The sequence below is a fragment of the Bombus affinis genome, chromosome 6, assembly GCF_024516045.1.
Source record: "Bombus affinis isolate iyBomAffi1 chromosome 6, iyBomAffi1.2, whole genome shotgun sequence".
Taxonomy (NCBI): domain Eukaryota; kingdom Metazoa; phylum Arthropoda; class Insecta; order Hymenoptera; family Apidae; genus Bombus; species Bombus affinis.
The window spans coordinates 5,740,174-5,764,944 of NC_066349.1; the positions used below are offsets into that span (position 1 = coordinate 5,740,174).

General features: G+C 37.8%; 1 protein-coding gene across 4 annotated transcripts in view; it reads left to right on the forward strand.

Annotated features, from left to right (window-relative positions):
* LOC126917312 (dipeptidyl aminopeptidase-like protein 6) overlaps positions 1 to 24,771 on the forward strand; it is a 114,538-nt gene that overhangs the window by 83,836 nt on the left and 5,931 nt on the right. For 3 of the 4 annotated variants that reach the window (XM_050724059.1, XM_050724062.1, XM_050724060.1), the window contains exons 3-7: positions 19,002 to 19,108; positions 20,427 to 20,625; positions 23,397 to 23,471; positions 23,780 to 23,832; positions 23,921 to 24,481. In XM_050724059.1, the coding sequence (XP_050580016.1) occupies positions 19,002 to 19,108; positions 20,427 to 20,625; positions 23,397 to 23,471; positions 23,780 to 23,832; positions 23,921 to 24,481 (995 nt within the window). Of the gene's footprint in view, positions 1 to 6,104; positions 6,706 to 19,001; positions 19,109 to 20,426; positions 20,626 to 23,396; positions 23,472 to 23,779; positions 23,833 to 23,920; positions 24,482 to 24,771 lie in introns of those variants that run through there. The other variant, XM_050724063.1, reaches the window with a different exon arrangement.

The window sequence follows — 24,771 nt, forward strand, 5'->3', positions numbered from 1 at the left end:
CAAAGCAGAAATTGCACGCATCCTTTTTACGTTTCATTAACTGCGCTTTGTTCCGAGTACCTGCCTTCGGTTTACGAGTACTTCCCCACCCGAAATAAGGACTAGTATACCGTTTCCACACTGGCGGAGTGGTCTTCTTAAGCAGCGATCTCTGAATTAACGAAACAATTAATGGAAAGGAGCGTGAATGAACGAGTCCCTAAAGTCGTCGTTTTTCACAGTAGCGGCCAGTGAATTTTCCACAAGGCGAGCTCCAAGTGCCGCTAGGAATTAAGAATTTAAACAAAAGAGTTATAAACTTTTCGTGTACAAGAACACTGATCGTATTCCTTATGTTCACTTCAGTTTACATCTCTCTTACACCTCTATAAACGATCATATGCTTTCAACAATAAACGGAAGATTGCTCCAATATCAACAACGAATAATTTCTGCTTGTTCCGTGACAAAAATTCTAGTAATAATTGATGCGTGACTTGTACATCTCTATAAATCTGACTATTTGAGATGCCCCTGATGTTAACAAGAAAATGTTTTAAACAGAATTTCACTGACATAAAAAAGGTTTTCAAAAACATCATTTTTCATATAGAAACAGCAGTAGTTTTGTATTTTTATATCTTTCTGATCATATTCCAACAAAATGCTAATCAGCTTGAACAACATTCAACTCGAGCCATTTATCATCGATTAATCAAACTCGCAAATACGAAAAGCGTCGAACGTCTTCGATTGGCGTGGATTCGATAAAAAAATTCCGGCAGATTTAGAAGGCGACGTTGGAGGTCGAGGAGAGAGAGAGAGGCACGTGACTAATTACGTAGCACGAGACGAATCGGAGAGAAGAAGAGGATAGTCGAGAAACGGGTATTCATTATGCAAAGCTAGCTACTAGCTTCGCTCCCTTTGTTTCCTCAGCTCTTGTCAACGGCCACGCGGGAATTGACTGTCGGGAGGACTCGCGACTAACCGTCCTATCGTGTCAACTAAACGCCATGTTGCCAACCGAGGACACCTTTGAGGAGCCCTTGAGAAAGTTAATTATGCAAAGAATGCGCGAGAACAGCGTGGAGCGTTCGCCGAGAAACGACCCCAGCCGCGCCATCTCGAGATGGAAAACTAGCGCGTTTAAAGGAAATCTAGCCGACTGCGAGCTGCAGATAACTGGCGACCGATTTCCCCTCGCATAATTCACCGGTAACCGAGTATCCTCGGGGCTCTCTCTCTCTCTGCGTTTACCATTCGCATTCTTCAGAAACTCTCGAGTTTTCGTCGGCTGATTGCTTCTTTGGTCCGATTGAAATTTCGCTGGATGATGAGGGCTGTTCTCGGGGAAAACGAAGGTAAATATAACTGGAGGAAATTGAGAAATAATTATCGACCAGCGAAAGACCAAAGACATCGAAGTTTCGAGAGTTTCCTGGCGAGGTAGGAGCGCGGCGCTATGGTATGCGTGTACAGTATTGAGTAAAAGTTCCGGGATGCTTGGTATATTTAGAATAGAAACGTTGTAATTGTTACGTTGTAGAAAATTCGTTCATACTTTCTTTAACCCTCGAATGCGTGATTTCTCCAAATATAACAAGACATTTTAATATTGCCAATTTAAAAATGCATTCAAATCTTTTGTATCTTTATTTGGTAAAAATATTTGTGCCAAATAGCGAAAAGATACGTAAAAGATATATAGGCACATATATTAAAATCGTAAATTAATTATTATAATAATTATAATATACTTCTCTGTTGATTAATCAAGCTTGAAGATACGATAACGTAATATATGATAGCGTAATTTGTAAAATATTTTGACTTTGTATCGTTTTAAATATGCTATATGTCATAGGACGAATGCTAAATTTATTTTAGTAAAAATACATTCAAATAAGCATACAGTGACTTATGGGTGGTAATACATATGCGCCATTCCACAGCGGTCTTTCACTTCTCGAGTCTGACTCGCGCGAGCCTATACTACTCGAACGATGGCTGGCTTGTGTGCTATACACTCGTGCCGCGGCTAAGTGGCAATCGACGTTTATTAACCGATCAGCGGGTTGGTTACACGGGTACAGTCGATCGATTGAAAAACGCTGATTGCCGGTTACTAGATACACGCGTAATACACGAAGTCGAGGGCTTTCACCCACTTGCGGATCGTCGATTAACGAACAATTAATTCAGTCATCGGCAAAATTGCCCAGAGAATCACCAGAGATTCAAAAACACGATATTACCAGGTGTATCGACAAATTGTTTATCTTTCAAGCCTTTTTTATCTTTCTAAGTTTTATTGATGTCTTTTTACGGCGAGTGGTGGCTAGGTAAAGAGAGAATGTTATTGAACTAGCTTCAAAGAGACATTCTTGGCGTACCACTTACGAACCGTCGATAAACGAACTATTAATTCGGTCACTAGCAGAACAGCTAGGTCAAAGACTCGAAAATACGATAACAGTATTTATAAATTTACGCAGCTTTATTACATACAGTTCTATCGTTTTTATTGCTTGTATTTCGCGGTGAATGGCAACTAATGGAGTTAATGCTAAATTTGCTTAAAATATGAGGGCAGAGATTCGACAATACAATAACAATAAAAGTATCTATAAATTAACGTAGTTTATAGCTTCACTGTGATTTATCTATAGCGAGTAACGTCTATGGACCGAGAGAATGTCATCGTGCGTGCTGCAAAGAGGCATTCTTGGCGTAACCTTAAAAGGAGAAGTTTGGAAATAGTTTACGCGATGTCGTAGAAAATCCCACAGATCCTATGAACCTGTATATAACTCTTTCTCTCTCTCTCTTTGTCTCTCTCTCTCTCTCTCTCTCTCTCTCTCTTTCACCGATACCACTATTTATAAATCGAACTCTGGTAAATATTACGTGTGCGCGTATGTACGTACAGTTATAATTCCCTAGGAACGGCGAGGCGCGGAGAAAGCGGCACTGGAATTCCGGATCGATAGAACTGAAGCCTTCAGCGGGAAAATCTAAATTTATACCGACTGTCGGAATACAACTGCGTGTTTGGATAACATTTACATACCGCGCGACGTTGTCGCGCGACGAGAGCAACGGGCTCGAGCGAATTTTCAGACGCATGCAGATTTATTCATGAAAGACCACGTTGCAGGTCTGTGTCGTCAACTATTCCTATAACTGGCAAGAACTCAACGGTCAAATAATTTTCATCGTCTTCCGGTATCTGGAATTGTTTTATATAACACGTTATATATATACATCTACTTGAGTTGGAGAAATTTGCGTGGGAAATATGAGATTATCGCAACCATCCTACTATCGCCGTTGCTTGTTAAGCGAGTTAACGTTCGACGCTGTGAAATAGCAATTTCATGGTTCTCGTTTCTTGTGTATATTACGAACAAGTACATTAGGCAGAAACGATATAATGTGGGTGTAAAATCCGTTAGGTACTAACGCTTATGCGTTTTGAGAGATGAAGCGTGTAATACGAGATATTTTTAGGGCGTAATAATCTCGGTAATTATTCATACAAGTAATTATTCAGATTACCGATTATTTTCCAAATTTCTCTATTTGATTCCAATTGATTTTTAATTTAGGTTACATTTCAATAAGAAGGGCAGTCGACTCCTTTCAAAACCACCAATTGTCTTGTTCATCTAACCTTTTTAATAAATTCTGAATATTAAATGAATGTTTATTAGTGCACGCTAGTGAACATCTCTCGATATCATTTCCATTCTACCATCAAATATTCTATCATATTCCGGTCCAATAGACCACAATCGTCGAGGTTGCACTTCCGAGTTCAGAAATTCTCATTATCTGGAAACAGACGTGGTCGTGAAATGAAATGACGCGGCTCCTCGGAGGAAGTTTGGTGCGATGATCGGCAGGGAAAAGTGAGACCCGATGGCAAAGGTCGCCGTTTCGCGAGATTGCATCGTGCTCGTTAATGAATCGTCGCGATAACGTCGCTGCCGATCGTTAAACGCGTCGTTGTTGGGCGCGAATCGCCAGCATTGCACCGAAAAGGACTCGAAAAGCTTCCAGCTGTCAACCACGACCAATTATGAGGGCGAGCGTGTTTCTCGACGATTCGGCTCTTCTCTCAAAAGGATTTTCCTGTCGACTCTTCTGTGCAGTTCGCTGCATGGCTAAATTGCACCCCCGGTGGACTCCTTCCAGCATTATATCGACATACCTCAATATTTCTTCCACCTGAAGCTGTCTTTGCTTTTAAACACGTGGAAGGGGTGGTGACGTCTAACTCTAGTCGATTCGTTTTGCTCGCGAATTTTTTGTTGAACAAAAGTATTTTTTCGGCAATATCTTATTTTTTTAAAGGAAATATGATACACAAAGGAACAACACGTTGAAACTTGTACACATATACATAACAAAATCAGGTGATTTTTGATAATCAGTAAGAAATTCTTAAAATCGTTGATTACTATGTTATTTAAGATCGTAAGGCATAAGGAGATCATATGTTCAACATTGCAATTATAATCTCATCAATTATGTATATGCTGGCTACAAAAAGTATTTTCACGTGATTGTGCCTAATAATTAATTAAGCCCAAGTATCTCAAATTACATATTACTATTATACATAATTGCTATATATATAATTATTTAGCATAATTGTTGATTCGTTATTTTTCTAATAGTAAAAACATCTAAATACCTCTAGCATTACCAAACAAAAATTAATGTATATACTCCCAATTAAAAAATATCGATTTACTTGATAATTTTTTTACAAATTTTCCTAAATACGAGCCACCACTTTAATCCCCTTCTTAAAAGAATTTCGCATCCAGGCGAAAAACCTTTTCACGCGACAAGGTTCGAAACATGCTCGCCTTCACACAGGTCACCGCTAGGCTACAAAGTGACACGGGCCAACTACCTGTTTCACGGTTGTAAGAGCTGTTCACGAAACTGGGAACTCGTACTTTGAGAGGATGGGGCACCGCGGAACTAGCGAATAACACGATAGTGGCTGCGGAGGGCGAGAAAGCGAGCATGTATAGAGAAACGCGGAATCAACTTGAAATCGCCATTCAGTATGCGGGTGAGGTCGAGGCCTCTTTGAAACAGTATGCGTGCAGCTCACTATGCCCATTACACAGCCTCGGGGAACTGAGCATACTGAAAGCAACAATTGCTCCGCTTGACCCTTTAATCGTCCGTGTTGCGTGTTATCTAGGGAACTCTCTGATAAGAAGTCTCCGTGGGATCTACTTTGAAATGCCTCGTAGAATAATTAATCTGTGCCCGACAAATGCCAGCTTGTTGTACGAAACATCCATGTGATTTTGACGAATGATGACATTTTAGATGAATAAATTATGAAATTGTTCAGCAAATTCGTAGCGAAAGTTTATTAGCGAATCAAATTGGAATTAAATCTTTTGTCATCTATCTTTTTAATAATGAATAATGAATAATGAATAATGAATAACTTTCACAAATACCCGGAATATTTCATTTCTTATCCATATCCTTCGAATAAGCTTCAGATTTTTGTTAGAGAATTGTCGACAACGGAAAATGAAAAAGAAACACTTTTTCATGACAAATGTTCACTTGGTACAGACGGGAGCAACAGTGCTGCCCTCTGTTTGGTCGATATCGCCTCTTCGCGTTTCTTCGCGACATCATCCTCGCGATAATCTGGACGTATTAATCAGCTGGTGAAATTCGGGCCACGAGACGGTGGCTAAAGATGGATCAATTTAGAAATCTTTCTAAGTTTAAATTATTCGATAATCATATCGGACGGCGACGAAATGGACCGATAGTATGTTCCGTGTCGCGCCAATTTTGTGTGATTTGTCGTCCAGGGCATATGAATCATATAGGTTATGTTTACTATACGAATTAAATAAATTATGCTTTATAATGGCTATAATATTTCAAAAATTACTATTCTATGGAAAAATACCTGATGTGTAAAATAATTCAATATACTTTGTAACTGCATATAATATGTACAGTGGCTCGCATTAATATTAATATTATTTTGTTATATCACTTATTACACAAAGAATTATATCCATTAAATAAATCAAATTTATATTTCTGTTAACAATAACTGTCGTGCTATATTAAAAAACAATTAATTCGATAGCGCTATTATGAATAAATATATAGAGTAATAATTTCTCGAAAATCGTGGTGTTCGAATATTGATGCAAATCATTAGATTTTATAATTTCCTTTTATTTCATTTTTCTGAAATAGAAAATCCAGCACGCATCAGCTGTGATCCACGTGATACGGAACGTGCTTGAAGCCAGATAAATATTCGACGAACCATTTTATTTTCTCGTGTCTGATCGATACTCTGATACAAGAACACAGTAATGAAACGATAAAATTAAAAGAAGGAGGCATATCTTCTCCACCTGGATTTTAAGTGAAACAGAGACGACAGATGAAACGACACGTCCGTTCGATTATCGACCCCTTTCGGCGAGTGCTCTCATGACCCCTGAAGGGTCAGCCGCGCGAGGGGAGAATCGGCATATGTTACCCCTTTGAGCTTTCTGGCTCGGGCAAAAAGAGACGGGCGATCGGAGAAGGGTCTCTCTTCAAGCGGCGAAAAGGCACGCCAGTTAGACATTGTCTTTCGGCCTGAACGGTGCTGATCTAAGTCGCGAGAGTCCCACGATGAAAGCTTGCGCACGACTACACGGAACGCTGGTGAGCTAATCTCACGTATTTTTCACGGATTCGTTTCGCTTGAACCTTCTCGATCCTCCGAGCACGTAGCTTAAATTTCCAGCGTTAGAGATTTTCTCAACTAAATTGTAGAAATCAGTGGGCTCTTAGCTGTATCCTGTCCATAAATTCATTTTCCTTTTATATACACTAGACATATACAACATTTGTAACGAAAATATTTGCATATTCATAGACATTTGTATACTAAGAAAGATACGAAACCTAATCCAATCCAAGGACTTAGGCCTTCCAATAATAAATTACAAATTCATAAAGTGTTGCGAGAAACTAACGTTGCTAACAACGTTGATGTTGGAAAATTTAACAAAAAGACAGCCTTGGTAAAACGTAACTGGTTATAGGTATTGGATTTCAAAATTGTTCTTATATGAAAAAAGATTCAAAGACTTATTATTCCTTTTTGTGGTCTTCGTACAAAGATAATTTATTCTGAATATAATACATAAATTTGCGATATTATAATATCAAAGTATAATTAAGGTGATTGGGTTTTGGTATACCCGACGAACTCCAATTTTAAAGCTATAATACCAATATCGAATCAGCCCATATTTTACTGCTCGTTCGTTCAAAATCCCGCTGATTAAGCGAAACCGTGACGTAACCATCTGGGACATCAATATTGCTGGCGGTTTCATCGACCGGGTATCCACTCGTGTATCGATCGGATCTGCCAACGATCCCTGCGATTCATCAGCAAGCTCAAAGAGGCGCGTTACTGTCAACGATTTTCACTACACGAGCTACCGCGTGTGTATATAATTTATAACACGTTAAGAGAGGTACGGCGAGGGACAAAGAGAACACTGAGGTGTGGAGGGCAATGAGCCAGAAAGTCTGGCAGAAAGATTCTTCTCAGTCGATGCTGGTTGCTCGGTGACGAAGGATTATACTCGTTCGATACTCGCGAATATAATACTAATCAGCGACGATATCCTAGTCGTGTAAGAATGAAGCATTACGTGCACGAAATCGTCAGTATCGGTGAAACGTTGCGTTGATCCGTGCTATTTCTGGAACCTAGTGCTGAACTAGAGGAACAACGATGGCCAATACGCCGCTCAATCTGTCGGAAGATAAGCAAGCAACTTCGTCTTAAATCACTTTTACGCTTTTCATGTTTGAATTTTCATGATTTTCTTTATATACGTTTATTTTTAGTAGTTATAATTATCTTACAATGCGCAGTTCCTTATTCTCGTTTCATCACACTTTATTTTATCCTACGACATTCGCCATGTTTTTATTCAGCCATCTAACATTACAGTAATCCACGAAAGTATACTAATACTTATAGAAACTTTTCGTCGCTATATTGTACGTGTTATAGGAAACATTAAAAAATTTCATTTGCGCTGTAACGAAACGTCTGTTTATCAGACTGATATTTGTTATATCAGAAAAAAATCCCCACGCTGAATATTTAAATACGTTCGTGAACCACCGTATCCATTTACCTATCACAATTTTCGTTGTGGAGGGTTCGTTTTACTCAAAGAATAGTTTCACTAAAGGACTTTTAACGTGAACTCAAAGTTTCATAAGATTTTGAATGGAAGTGTCTATTCTGAATTTGATTTCGTTGTACGAAAATTGGGAATGCCGACAACACATAGACCGTCCAAGATTCTCTGCTGTTGCTCAATTGTCGGATTTACGAGTGTTTTGGCAGTAACTGCACCCTTATCTCGTTAACACCGCCCACGCTCGCACGATATTACTGTACAATGTTCGTCACACTAATGCGTCCCGACGGCTCGACTTTCAGCTACGAATTATTCGTTATCGAAGATAATTTGCTTACTTCATCTCGTGATTGATTATCAAAGTCTGGTACAAGTTTGATGGTGATTTAGAGAATTCCATTTCTGGAACAAAATTTCAGCTAGTATCTTATTAAATGATTAACTCACTAGTGAATTTCATGTGAAGGTCGTAGGTGAACAAAATCTAAGTCAGATTTCTCATTTTTTATAGAAGAGCGATTTTAAAATTCAATAAGGTCTACAGTAAAAGATGCGAAAAACCGGGTAGCCTCAGATAGTAGGGCAATACTTTCGATTAGTTTCGTAAGCAACATCTTTACAGTCTGGCTAATAACTTTTTAATTGAGATGCTTGGGTTTAACGGTCGTAAACCCAAGAAGCTTTCGAATAAAGTCGTCGCTAAGCGAGCAGCCTGCTCGTCAACGCTACGTACAAATTTAACTGCAGAAATCTATAAATGTTGGCCCGTGAAGCTTACTTTATTACCGAATCAGTATGGGTCAGTATTTTCTCAAGTGTTCCACGAGCATTCTTGAATGTACTATAACAGCATTCTGAATCTTCGAAGTTCTTGTCCGAGGATAACGAGCATTGTTCAATTAGTAGCAACAACTTTTCCACTACAATGGCCAGTCCTTCGCGAGAACGAATCGGCCAGACAGAAGAAACTCCCAACGATTTCTGCTTAATATCAAGCTGTCTTCGATCGATTACCAGTCAAGGAATGTTTAGAACACGAAACATATTTCCCGTGAATTCGAAGCGGGACGTGGCTCGTGAAAGTATTTAAAGCTTTTTATGAATATATTGGATACGTTATGTAAAGTATTTTGAAATATCATGAAACGAGATACGGATTACATTAAATGATAAAACTCAAAATGCCAGTTTTCTTCACAGTGTATTCATTTAAAAAAATAAACTACATCGTGAAATAATATTCTGTGTCGAGTCTGTTAAAATATCAATCTTTCTACTTATAGTGTTGTAATTAAATAACGCAATTGTTAAAAATAAACAAGTGTCTATATACTTTTGAGTGGTTACGTACGTTCGAATCGATAAAGAATTTCGTAATATTTTATAGGAGATTATGTACGCCCATAATCCTGGAATCTTTTGGAATCCGACAAAGCTGTGGTTGGATACTCCGTGACCCGATATTCTCGCGATCATATCGGTCTAGCCAATAAAACGTAAGGTTTATCTTCGCGAAATTTTCCGCCCATCCTTTCATTTAGCCGTCAATGAAATCCAACAGAAGGAAAGATTGACCTGACTTATCTCCACGCCACCTTCTTCCTATTTTGTCGTTCCTGCACAACTTAGTTTCTAGTAGAGACGTTTCATTTGCAACGAACTGACAATGAACGTTCAATTACATTTTTACAATCTTTACAATTGTTTTTACAATTGTTGTATGTTAGATCCTTGAACGAGTGCTCTGCTAATTATAAAATGAAACGTATATGCTAACTATGTCAAGTAAAGAAAAATTAGAAATTTAATGAATATCCTGCATAAAACAAATATTTCAGTCGAGTGAATATTTCAAAAATAATGCAACGGTACAAGATTTGCTTACGCTAAAATATACAATATAAGCTTCAAAGAAGATTGCACAACAGAACCTCAAACCACCATACAACATACCTTTACCCCCATACCCAACGAACCTTTCTCTATCCCTGGTGCAAACAACCGATCACCACGACCTCTTGACACAGAGACGAACATTATAACCCTACGACCAAGGCAAAATTCATTGCATTTCCTTCGCTACATATACTTCAGTGGAGCCAGGATCTTCCATTTATCTTTATCGAAGGAAAGGGTATCCAAGTATTCTCTTCACTAAAAATAGAGAAAGAAAAATAGTAAACAACCAACAAGAGGATCGATAGTGGCACTATTCACCAAAAGGAATCGGTTTGATTGACGCAATAATTAGTTCGATTAGGTACTTTAGTCCTGAATTCAACCAAGCATCACAGAATCCTTGATACCTCTGTCTTCATATGTCTGGCCTCAGCCATCAAAACACTTTCATCGTTTTGATCGTATAAATCGATATGAAATGCAATGATGGATTTAAATTATCAAAAGAAATTAATCGACCAGAATTATATGCTTGTGATAACGACCTAAAATACATAGCACAAATATTAAGAAGTTAAAAACGAGTTACGATTTATATATCGCTAAATCGAAAGTAGCGATGATAAATTTCATAATTATATTTTGTTTGTTATATATGCAAGATCATATTACCAACAATCGTACAATGAAGAAATATTAAAATAGAAATTTTATCAATAAAAATATATATACTAATTATTATTTTTCTATATTCATTTATATTCATATCATTTAATTTAATATAAATTTTAATTTAATCCTTAAATTTGCAATTTAAAATTTTCACTTAAACTATATTAAATTTAATATTAAAAATAATAGTATTAAAAGAATTTTTAATCTTCATAAATAAATTTACAATTTATTTTTTTCTCAGGCATAATACTTTAACATTTTAAGTTAATTAAAACTATTAATCTTCAAAATTGATTAAATATTTAAATTTTATAAATCTTAATAGAAAAATGATTAATATCTACTAATCATACAAATTTTGTTTGTTATATATGCAAGATTATATTACCATCAATCGCGCAATGAAGATGAATTACAATAAACATAATACAAATATATCAGCTCAATACGATCGGAAATGATTAATTCTTCGCTTGACCAATCTTTCTCAGAGAATATCGAAAGAGCTTGAAGTTGGTTCGACTCGGAAAAGTTTCGTCGCCTGAAGGAGATTGAAAATGCGCGCATTATTTCCATTGGGAACGCGGTACCGTTGTAAACATGTAAATATCGCGGTTGCAAAGCTCGTGAGTAACGACGACTCACTACAAGTGTTCGCTTCTACTCGTTTCTCGCCGCGCGACATTAGCGTCTGACATTATTCACCGGAGAGACGAAAGCTGGCGCAGGTGAACGCGAGCTTTCCAACGGTGAATTTTACAAAATTCTCAGCTTTGCTGATGGACGGCAGAGCGTTCAACCCAGTGGGTATTTTCGACGAATAGAAATTGAATTTTGGGTGGCCTCATCTTGAGGAAAACAGGTAGAAAATTAAAAATTTGGAATAAGTTAGAAAGATTTGGATCACATACTGAGTTGAATAGTGTTTCTTTTTAGTTTTCTAGGGCAAAATTTCCTCGGATAGATCTGATCGAAGCATAGTGATGTGCCACGTGATGACGTAAAGGCGAGTCGTAGAATGAAATTCGTTACGAAATCGTACACACATTTGCCGGTTTCCCAGAATCGCGAAGATCCACGTTGAACAGTTCTCGAGACTCAAAAAAGAAGATGCGAATAGATTGACGAAAATCTGTAGTAGATCAAAATTAGTATTTTTCGGTTAATAGTAACGGCGATAGCTTAAGTTTTATTTAGCTTTAGTTATTTGATTCGTTCAGAAGCGATATTGATTATAAATTAATCCATAGATTGACAAGTAGAGAAATGTAACAATTTTACAAATTTACAATGTTACCACGAAATTCGATTTAGCTTTTATTATGTTTACAATATTTACGAAAAGTTTCACATTCATGAAACTATTTTTTGAAGCATTCGAAGCATGAATCAATAATCCACGGCTCATAAAACAGCTAGAAACGGTGGAAATCACAGAGGTGCATTTCGTTGTTTCCTCGTTTGCTAAAGATAACAAATCGAACGGGAGACCAGGCATTAATTATCGAAGAAACCATGACGAGGACTGTAATTGCAGAGCAATTATTCGGCAACAGAACAGAACAATTCTTCACCAGCGAGGCTCGAGGCTATGCTTCGAAACGTTCGACCGCGACTATTATCTCTATGGTCGATTAATTCCAATCCGACGATACGTCAATCGACGCGAGATTTGTGTTCACTTTCCGTCGTTGCACTCGCAAAACAACGCAATAGCATAATCCAAACGCAACCCTCTGTGGCAGACATTTCTTCGCGAAGGTTCCAATTTCCAGTCGTCCCCGCATAGTAAAGGGTCGCATTGCTGCTGGAATATAAAAGCAGAAGTCGCTCCAGGGAGTCGGCATTTCATATAGAAAACGTTAAATCCCTTGGAAGACCGTGCGCCATTTCTCGACGTGTATCGAGAATCGATGCACGACGAGAAGGAAAACGTGATACGTGAATACGTGCACGTAGCCAGGAATTAACAATTTAAGGGGGTATGCTCGTGTCTAGTTATCATTTTTTATACTCACGTCTGGTCTTTTTGCTGAAAAAATGTTAGACATTTCAGCATTAGTCCTTTTATACGTGTTTATTTATAAATATTTACCATTATTTTTGATTAATGATAATTAAAATTGAGTAAATTATATTAAATTAAATTTGTCTTATTGACTAACGTAATTAAAAACAGTCAAAGATCGTGTGTTGTCGTTCATCTCTTACGAGAAATATTTTTGAACAAAGTGATTGAGAATTTGAAGAGGTAACACGATCGAGGATGAAAGAAATTTGACTCGATTGTGTAAGATTGATTTTCAAGGAAAGGAGATTCACTTGAATTCCTCAAGGACCATGTATAGACTTGGCGAAGCCAGCACGTTTCAGCGTCCTCGAATCTTCAAGAGTGGACAGCGTTCAAACGAGAATGCTATCTGAATAACAGAACTGATAAAGTATGAATTATTCTTAAATCAGTTCTATCTTTTATCTATGAAGACGGGATAACGTGCTTATCCTTATTCTTGAAGAAGGATAATGCCCCATTCGAATTCAAATTTATTCGCGAAGGAAGGTTTATGATTTCTCATTCCAGTCTGTTTATACTCACTCTTTCCATGAATGCTTTTTTCTTATCTTTCAAGTATCATTTTCAACATCTTTTATTATAAAATCTTTTATTATAAATTAACGATTCTTTCTGAATTACAATTCGTAGTGGTTAATAACTCAACACTACTATAGATTCTTTATTTTGAATGTTTTACATATTTTTGAAAAAACTTTTATTTCTACCATTTTTTTTATATCGTAAGATATAAAAGTACCATTCTTGGACTTCGAGGCATTATGAATGTAGAAGAGCTCTCAAAATTTATATTTATATATCGAAGATAAAATAGAAGAGAATACCCTGTAGGTCAATCTATTGAGAGGAATTCTTTGAACCCTATGTTGCCACTTTATTCCGAATGCAGTAGATTTTGTACTGTTTTCCGTAAAATAGGAAATAAAATACAAAGAATAGCTGCGACAGGCGACTGAATTAAATTTCAGAGAAGGCATAACCTAAAACTGGATTCCAAATATAAGACACAGCAAGCTTCGAGTGCAGATGGTTAATTTAACAAACTTAACAATTTTTTGTATTGATAGCAAACCGCGATCAAGTCAAAAGTAATCAAATGAACTTGGCAACGATAATCGTATTTGTAAAAAAAAAAAAAGAAAAAAAAATACATCAGTAGTCTTGTTGTTTCTAAAATCTAAATTCCGCTTATATATATATATATCAGCCGATATCCATTGGAAAAATCGAACATAGAATTATCACATTATCGATGGCACTTCACAAGCGGACCGTTCGAGATAGCTATGTCGCTGAAAATACATTTATTATCTCTCGAGGCATAAGGATCTGTAGAAAATGCGAGAAGAAACTCTGTGAGAAGAGTGGCATAGCAACTCTGGCGGATATTTTCTTACCGCGAACGTACTACCGTGGTACAGGGAATATTATATTTTCCTCGCGCGCGCCCTACGCGCGTCTTTCGTATTCGCCGCGCCCCGTATCATGCTAATACCATCGTGGCAGTGTTGTAACACTGCTATTTTACTATTCTGCAAAGCGTCGTCGTGCAGGACGTGTTTACCGGCAAGTTCTGAACACGTTTCCGCGCATGGTGTCGCTTGCTGGCGCGAATATTCTTCCCTAAAATGCATCCACGACGAAGCATTCTTATATTTTCTTTACTGGATCCTTGAGATTTGACATTATATCGCTAGGTTTTTCATTTCGTTAAACAGTTAATAGTGTATAATAATTTCATTTTAATACATAATTTGTACGTTAAATAATACACGAAGTTACAAACTTTCGAAAGATACATCGGTTGTCGCTAAGTTTACTTTGTACGAGGATAGCAGTGGAATTTTCCAGCGTGAATGGAAATTTTGTTAGAAACTAATAACGTGCAAGTACCGCAGTTACCCTGATATAACGAGATCATAAATTCAAGCATCGGATAACGGCATTGATTGATGCAATGACATATGACTGTGCATGCAATATTTTATCTTTTTGAACGCTAGCTGAGCTTGAGCTAAAGCATACTTCATAAGATTCGAACTAAAATTAGATTGACATCAATTCACTTGTCAGGATGCTGAAATGGTATAAACGTCAGTGTCGTACCAAATTATTAATGAAAGTAGTTTATTTCTTAATATTATGTCAATCATATTTCTAATCTGGCACGCTTTATCGTACTGAAACTTGGAGCTTGAAAAATCTCCAGAAATCTGGTTTTTAACACTGGTACAAATTCTGAGAATTCTGAGCGAAATTCTGAGAAAAATTCTGCTGTGAAAAGAAAGCAGAAACAATATAAGGACACTAAAAAGAATATTAAGTCTCTAGCAATAAAAAATTACGCGAGGATATAAAAATAATAGAATTTTAGTAATAAAAAGAGATAGCGGTAAAAGAACACTACCTATCTATAAATACAAATACAAAGAAAGTGTTCCAGCAATAATAGACGCAAATCAGAAAGACGAAAAAAGACATTTTAGAGCAACGAAATTTCAGCACTAAAGAAGCAAGCAGTATAAGGCATCAAAATAAGGAATTACAGTAATAAAAGAAGCACGAGGGCACTAAGCAAATATTTGAGCAATAAAAGGAAAGCAGTGCACAAGGGCATCCAAGAATGGAATGCCAACAATAATAATGATATTATAGGAGCGCACAGGAATAGGAAGTTCCAACAAAGCAAGGATAGAGGAAATTCCAACAAAAAAGAACGATATAAGGACGTTAAAGAAAATATCGATACTAGGACAAATGATGTTACGTGTGTAACAAACATACGATAATACCATGATACAAGGAAAGGTGAATTTTCTTGAAGTGAATTTCCATAAAATGATAGCGGCACTTCAATTCTTCGATAGAAAATACATAACTTTCGCATGTAATCTGCAAGAGTAGAATCTTATTGCCATTTTTCTTACTCTACCCTAATGCGCATATGTGTATGTATCGAATATTTTTTATGTATGTATATATTTATGAGTATGCATTTGAATACTTTTTATGTTGCAAAATTCACGAGTCTCCATAATGCTTGAAACGCAGTAGCAAATGGACACTCGTGGCATTGCTCTTTCACTGAAAAGTGGAGCATTGGCGAAGAACCGATGCTCATATTCAATCTTCCTCGTCATAACTGCGAACAGAGCTGGTTCTCGAATTACGTATACCGAAATCGCGAATAAAATTCGTTCTCGGTTCAATATTATCGAAACCTGAATTCTCATAACCATCTAGAGGTGCTATTATATCCTCGAACATCCCCTTTTCGCACTCTTGTTGAATAATCGAACAAATTTCAAATCGTAAACATGAATACTCTAATAAATTCCGAATATAAGAGAGCGACGTAGAATATCACCTAGAGAATGACCTGGAAGATGACACTTGCACGCCAAATGTTCGCCATGTGTTGCTCGAAACACACTGAATATCAATGTCGACGATTTCGTCGCGATACTTTCGCATAGATGATCGATAGCGTGGAAGAGATAGGGAGAGAATAATTCGAGGAACAATGGAGAATCCGGAGGAAAACATCGAGACGAGCACATCGACAAACAAACGTTCGGGTCGGTCACGTTTCATCATGATGCGCCCTCGATACGGAATGTGCAGTATCGAAAACATTATATCCTGCTCCAACGCACGTGCACGACTACATGCTTGGAATTCAAAGGCGATGAATCGATCAGTTTCCCCGCGGATGCTAAAGCGACATTAAAGAACCGTAAGCTGTAGGGTAGAGGGAGTGGAAGAGGAATCGAAATGAGAAACAGGAGGATCAGTAGTAGAAAAGATAGGTAGCAAATAGAGAAGAAACTATAGAAGGTAAAAAAGGATGCAGAGGACAGAACTCGAGGATCAATTGCTACACTGGTGAGCATGTATGCTACCGCACATAAATATCTGGACACTTTAGCTGGTTTCTAGTATCTGTAAATGAATATTAGTAAAGGTATAAATTAATGAGGAACTAATGACTAAAAATAATACTTGGTCTTCTTGTAGAAACAACAAATAATAAATTTTTGTTATTCAATTAAAAACTGAATGATAATGTACTATAATTCAATACGCGATTTATCGATGTACGTTTCTGATGGTTTTCATGAAAATCTAGTGTTAACGATTTCTTGAAGAAAAAAGAATAAAAACTAAATGGAGAAAAATTTCAGTTGAGACAGTTAAAGGAAGATAAACTGGAGAAACGTAGGAGGAGCTGAAATGAGAAACAGAAGGTACAGTGGACAAAACAACGTGAAGTAAATAGAGAAGAAACTGTGGTAGGAATTAAAAAGAAGACGACAGAGATCGATGATCAACCGCTGTGATAAACAAGTCGTTCAAAACCGATTATCGTGTTCCAATGCTAATATCGATGTTTCGTCAATGAGAATGGAACTATCTTAGTTCATCAAGCGATGAAAGAATGAAACGATGATACATTTTTATTATATTTTAAACATGCTATAAATTTTCAGCTACGAGTTTAACGAGAGAAAAAGGAGAAAAAATCTTTTTTCCAACAGTTGTTCTTCCAATAATCGCATAACTAAAACGTACGTTGTGGCAAACAGGCACGAAGGACCGTTTAAAAGCTGTTACAAATTTAATGATCGGGCTCCGAACCAGAGAGAGCTTCGAGCTGCGACTGGTTCAGCTCCTTTAATTTGATCGTTCTGAGGGAATCTATCAGATTCAGATGTGACATTGTATCTATCTAAAAGAATTGCAATTTTTATTTCTTTCCGAAATTAAAGGTTTCAATGAATGATATAAGCCAAATCGATGAATTTATGATGAGATAATTTACTATTTATACGCCACTGCATATCTAAGAGAGGTAGATCATCTCGTCCTATTAACAGGTTAATACGTCATTACTATACAAGTCGATGTGCTTCTAGCAATCAATTAAAGGGAGACAAATAACACGGTGATCGTTCACGATAGAAGCTGTTGGACAAACAGCGGTCGGATTAGGGACGTTTATGTGGCAAATCGATAACCCCCGGCGGAGGCCGGATTTTGCAAACACGCGTGTGCGTAGCGCAGGTCGCGTGGTCATTCAAACAGGTCCCGAAAATCCAGTCGCGCCGCTATGTATTACACGGTAGGAACGTGTTATCTGGCTTAGCCCTGCGAACAGAGGCAGCCACCTACGTTGCGAGCATAACCCAAATACAATATGCATGTCACGAACCATAACGCGTATCCTGCACGAAATCCTTCGATATTCTTTATACGAGTACCACCCTCGCGATTGTACCAAAGAAAGTAAGCTCGATCGTCCTTGATCCTTATAGTATCGTTTTACTTTCTAAGTAATAGAAGGAAAGATATTTAAGATATTAAAGATATTATGGACAGCTGTATTGTTTACGTTTTATGAAAAGATGTCTATCTTAAACCGGTGTCTATCTTCATAAACCGGTCTCGGACAACAAGTTCGAAACTCTTACCAACGACTCTAATAATAATATATTTAGTAATTCTTGAGAACATTGGGAATTCTTTGAAACTTTGAAGATTTGTTCAACTGAAATACTCTCGAAACAAATATTGTCTCGAGAAGAGCAACAGTCATTAGGTAACGTAATCTGTTATTTCCAATCTCGGGATCTGTTCTTCCTTAACGCCATTTTAGGTATACACTGTCTTCCATTAGATTTGACTTGACTCGAATTTAAACGAACTCGTTTCAATTAAACACCAACTTCAGTTCAAATAATTCAACTAAACTGAACGAAACGCGAAACACCAATCTTAAAATTGTCACCAAAGACTGTTCTCCTAATTGTCGAGAATGTCACGAATTCTATGCACGATCCCAGACTCATTCGCACTAGATCTCAATCACACGAACTCAACAGGGCTACTGCCTTGTAACCACCGAAGAAAAGTCACCGCAGGAATCTCTGGCTTCGAACAAACCTGAGAATGCCCAACTGAAACCAGATCCAATCAACTAACAAACCAATTACCAGCATGAGCCGTGTTGACTGTCGATCGTGAACGTTTGTTCTTCCCCGAAGGTTTCGCGGGTTGCATGCAAGCTTGTGCATTTGGTAGATCCCTCATTTGGTGGATCGATCGATCGCTGACGACAAAGATCTTTGGTCTGTTCACAGGATCTAACATACGCGGAGGGCGGCCACAATTGGCGGAGCATAATCTTCTCGCTGTTGGTCATCGGCTTCGTTATCGCCGGGATCGTCACGGCCATTTACCTTCTCGGGTAAGTATTCCAACGATTTCTTTCGTTTCTCTTTTCTACTCGTTATTGGTCCACGGTCCTCTCGATAGTTTCCGCTGCCCGAGGATGCAATTACACAGTCGGAAATGCCTTACCCGGTGTAGATTCGCAAAATTAAGCGGAGCTGCTCCCTCGTATCGGGCGAAATCTCTTGATCCCTTTATATTAACGAGCCACGACCCGTAGTCGTCCCGGAAAGCCGATTTATCCACGTGGAAATTCTACGGAGGAATTTTATGCAGCTTTTTGTAAACGATATTATTTTTCCACTTTTTTTACCGTTGGGACTACCAGGCTCAATATGAGTTAAAATTAACTACTTGTAGGTTTATATCGAATTTTTATAAGTTTACAATGTTGCACTTGAATGGTTTATAAGTATCGGAATACTTACAAAGAAACGGAATAAACTCGACGCATCATTAGGAAATTACTAAAATTTTCATTAATTCTTTTGGGATTTTTGACTATGAAGAACTCGTATGTTCAATATCGCAATAAAAATCTCATCAATTTAAAGTTTTTAGAATCACTATTTTATAATGTTGATAAATAATTTTCCATGTGTATAGAAGAATCCATTATTTTGTTGTTAATACAGAGAATTTCAGCTGAATCTTATGATTTACTTCGTAACAAGGTCTTGTGTACTCTTCTGTAAGAAGGAACTAATCAAGCTCGAGTTACATCCCGAAACAGGATCAGATACAGAGTTCGCTCAAAGAGCTCGCGAGTTGACTTTCACTCTTTACCTTTGAGTTCACTTTTTGCGAGAAATTCTCTCGGGCAACCAGCCTCGTCCCGCCAGAAAATCTCCATTTTATCGCCCTTAAAGCCAACTCGGAATGTGAACATCCCTTCGCTTTCTATAACATTACCCTCTCTATACTTTTTCGCAATCCTTAAACGTCGTAAACACGGAAGTTTAGCCTTAAAAGCATTGTGATTTAAATCATTAACGAACGTGATGAAAAAATCGATAACTCTAAAGCCGGAGAATAGATGAAAACATGCATCTTTTAAAATATTAAACATCTTTTCCGATATTAAGGGAATTATTGACAGGCATCGAAAATTCAACTACGTTCTAGACAAACTATTATCAAATTATACATGAACTTAAGCTCCATGCAATTTAAATATTAACTAACTTCACGAAAAGATTAATAATTCTAAAATTAATCGAAAATATTTGCAATCTAACTCGATACTAATTGCAAGGTAATTGGTAAACTGGATTAGGTGTTTAACGAACTGATATTCCGGAAGAGCTATTATCAAATTAGACATGAACTTTCAGGTACGTCGACGAGCTGTTGTACTGGAGCGGCAGACGGCTCACGTTAGACGAGTGCCTTCGTGATGATCTAACGCCGCATAGGTTAACACCGACTTGGGTTGCCCACGACAAGTTTGTCTATCAGGCTGACGACGGTTCCCTCACTCTCCTGGACACCAACAACAATTCCGTGTCCCTTCTGGTCTCTAATCACACGCTCGTACGTATCACACAATGCGTGTTAACGAAAGTTTCTTTCTCAAAAGAAGAAGACCTCGAACGCAATTTTATCGTTCTTAATTTCCGCTCCACTTTGAACCATACAATTTCGTCGACTTCATTTATACCATTTGGCAAGGATCATTTTTGTTATAAGCTCTTTAATATTCGTTTCACGAAGTAGGAGAACAGCAGTGCATTGTTCGGTGTGAATCTGCATAGTTTAACGCAAGAGTCGCATTGTATTTTAATCTTTCTATGCATCTTTATGAAGCCTGGCTGTGCTTGTTGTACAATCCGAGAACGTTGATAGAAATTTGAGCAGAACGAACACGGGGCCGTGAAACATACGAGTGGAAACCGTCCTTCAACGGTTGCTCCTCGATTCGAGTAAAATCGGTGCAGAAGCAGCCGCGACAATTAAAATTTGCTCTAGCTTAATTAATCTATGTAGACCGAACGTCCAAGTGCAATGACCTCGTTCAGCGAACGTCGGGAAAGAATTTCAACAGGGGACGCTCCTTGGTTAACTTCAATTAAGTCTAATGCAATCTCGTGGTTCAAAATTGCAGAATATTTTTCAAGTCCTTCGAGTTTGAAATCCGCGCTGCGAGGAGGTATCAGCGTTCTTACTTCTTGAACAATCTCCCAAAGAGGATTATAAATTTCAGCGCATGAACGAAATTAATTAAACACGTGAAAACCAACCTGGCGGAATGCAGCCTGAGGTTAATAGCAATTAAATGTAAAGACCTTCTCCGAGAGGAAAAACTTCGACCGCGGAAAGATCTCATCTGAATTCTCGTCTAAACGCTGAATGAACAATGCAAATTAGCAACTTAGGTGATGTGAAACGAAAAATTTCTGCTCAAACGTAGAACAGAATTTAATGACGCTAAGGTATGTTGTCGAGTTAATTAATTCTTTCAGTTAACTTTGTTCATATCGTCTGGACGTTGATCTTCAGAACACACCGCGATGATCACATAATATTAACTTTATAATTTCGTATTCTCAGATCTCGGAAATGCCTCTTCAACGGTTTTGATATTTTTTTAAACATATGACTAAATTATTTTCATTTGTGTCATTTTTTAAATATATATATTTTTTTTAATTTATATTTGTATGTAATATATATATACGTATTTCAAAATAAAGGAAATCTGTTGGATATGCTACATTCTATATATGTAACTATTAAAATTTTTCCGTATGATGTACATAGAACGAGAAAAGGGGTGGCAATAAACGGTCTTAACCGTCGAATATCAAACGTCCATCGTCTTATCTACCGGGCAGAGTTTAGCCCGCGGCGCGTCATAAAACACAGAGAGTAGCCCGTATATACGGCGAAATTTGAGGCATTCGCCGGTTTATTCGAGGGAAAAGGGAGTCGCTCTCTTCCTCGCTCATTTCAGTGGTATTGCATTTTCACTTCACGAAACGATCCTGCGCGCCCGTTAGATGAACGAGAGATGATCGAGAACTAAAACGAAGGCAGAAGAAGAAGAATGATAATGAGCTAAGTAAAAAGAGGAAGGAAGTGAAGAAATTGTGGAATATTCGTTGTAAGAACAATCATGATCTTGATGGTTATGATCTAATAGATAGGATTTAACAGACACAGACAGAATTTAACAGCTAAACTTTAATTAATCTGAAATGATTCATTAAAAAATGTCCCACAGCTGTAGGTCACTTGAGTCTGTGAGTATTGGTCTCTTTGCATTTCATATTTTCATTATAATTTTTTAATACAATTTTATTCGCTCAATATACTGACAAAGTTTGGTTATTATACCTCGGAAATTTCGTATAAGAGCGGAGAAGGAGATTTGAGAAGCGAGAATGTCTATTTACTAGCCGTTAACGAAGGACCCTTCTCATCTGACGACGAGGAATATGAAATACGATTGAGGGTAATAATGTTTTCTAGTGGTTCAGTTGTAAGATCGCGGTTAATGAACGCGAGCGGTGACGATCGCTATCATAGCTTTTGCTGATTCCAAAGAACCCAAATGTCAGGGGATTAAATGCTCGACTATAGACGAGGCTCTTCTTGCTTGCTGATGGAGAACTCTTGCTATTCATGTTAATGAAATTGGATAGAAGATTGTACTTGATAAATGTATGATCGCTTGATTCCATTAGGTAGTTTTGCTCACGTAAAGGTACTCATGTGATCTCTCCGGAATAAATGCTTCTTAAACCAGCGAATGTGTAGCTTTAGAAGATGGTAATTCTTCGAAATGATTTTGCTTGGCTGAGGCGAAGCAAATCCAACGTTCTTGTTCCTTTATTTTTACAGCCAGTCAGTGAACGAATACATCACATTTATTTGGTAATCAGAAAAACACACTTCAATCGTCACACAACTCGTGCCTTTCATCTTCTGAACAGAAATAGATATTGAACTCTGGTCTAGTGCATAATCCAATTGCACAGCAATTCACGAGCGCACAATGGAAGCCATTATCTATTAAACAATGCAATAAGATTCATAACGTTACTGATAGCGGACTGTTATAATTAAAAAGCATGATGAGGACGCGAGGAATAATTTTATGCGGGAAACATCGCGTAAATACGGCGTCGTATTGTCTTTGATTTAAAACGGCCATCGCACGTGAATCTATGTTTCGAGGGATTGTTCTTGAAAGTTCGAGAATCGTTTGGTTTTACGAGGACAGTTAATGGTCGTAAAATTCGCGCTAACACAGAAAATGGAAAATGCATAAGCCCGTAAATCTTGGCCGGCTTTATTTCCAGAGACAGCTGAACGTTCAAGGCTACCAGTGCAGCGGCGATCTGCGTTTTGTGTTGTTCAAACACAATGTCAAGCCGGTGAGTAATGTAAAATACGAGGAACGACTTCGCAAGCCTTTTGCCTCGTTAGAGAGCCCACTATCGTTGCACTAAACCAAATGATTTGAAATATAACTTACTACTAATTACTATTTAACTATCCCAGAATAGTGTTTTCAAATGTAAAAAAGAATTGAAAAATTATGTTCATAATCCAATTTGTAAATTTATATCGATATATAAATGAATTATAATTCATAAATTATAAAATCACGATAACGTGGAAACCTCGGAAATCTTTAAATTCTCCGAAAGTGCCAAATAACTAAACGACTCTATCATTGCAGGTGTACAGAAATACCTTCACCGCATACTACACAGTCTACGACGTCACGAACGAGTAAGTAAACTGTCCATCAATAAAACCTTTCTATTCCATCAATGCTATATTTACTCGTGCATCCTCACGCACTGTTTGCTGATTTCAGCCATCACACGCCTCTTCGTCTGCATATGTCGGGGAGAATGCAGCAAACGCGATTACAACACGCAACTTGGTTGGGTAACACGTCTGGTCTCCTGATGATCTCGGAGAATGATATTTACGTGAGGATAGCACCCTCCGCGGCGGAAGACGTGCGGATAACCGATACAGGTGTCCCTGGAGTAATTTATAATGGCGTGCCAGACTGGTTGTATCAAGAAGAAGTGATGCCGCGGCCAGAAGCAACCTGGCCTAGTCCCGATGGCACGCACCTTCTCTTTGCTAGCTTCAATGACACCAAGGTCACTGCCCTGGAATTCCCTTGGTTCAGTAGCCAACCGGGTCAGGATGGACCCAGTTCCAGTCCCTTGTCCACGCCTAGGAGAGGCTCATTCCCACCATCGAGGTCAATTAGATATCCTACTCCCGGCTCGTTCAATCCAGAGGTCGATCTGTGGCTCATGGAATTGAGCAACCTGACCAACTCCTACAATGGAAATGGAACAGCGAACTCGACGACCCTCTTCAGGATAAGGCTGAAGCCGCCACCTGCTTTGGACGGGCAGTAAGTAGTTGAAGGAAAGCCTTCAAGGATAATTTCGTATGTGTAAACTAGTCTGAGATAATTAACACACTTTCTGCTACCAACATTTCTAAAAATTCATTGGAAAAGACACTAGAAATCGTTAAAGATATTTTTAATTTAACTAATAATACTGGGTCATTCAGGAAATTAGTGGCGTTCTTGACACTCGATTTATTCTATTACATTCTGTATATTATATGTTTGGCGAGAATTATGTTTGAGGAGAATTATGTTTTATCTAGTTTTACAAAATACTACTTGACAGATAC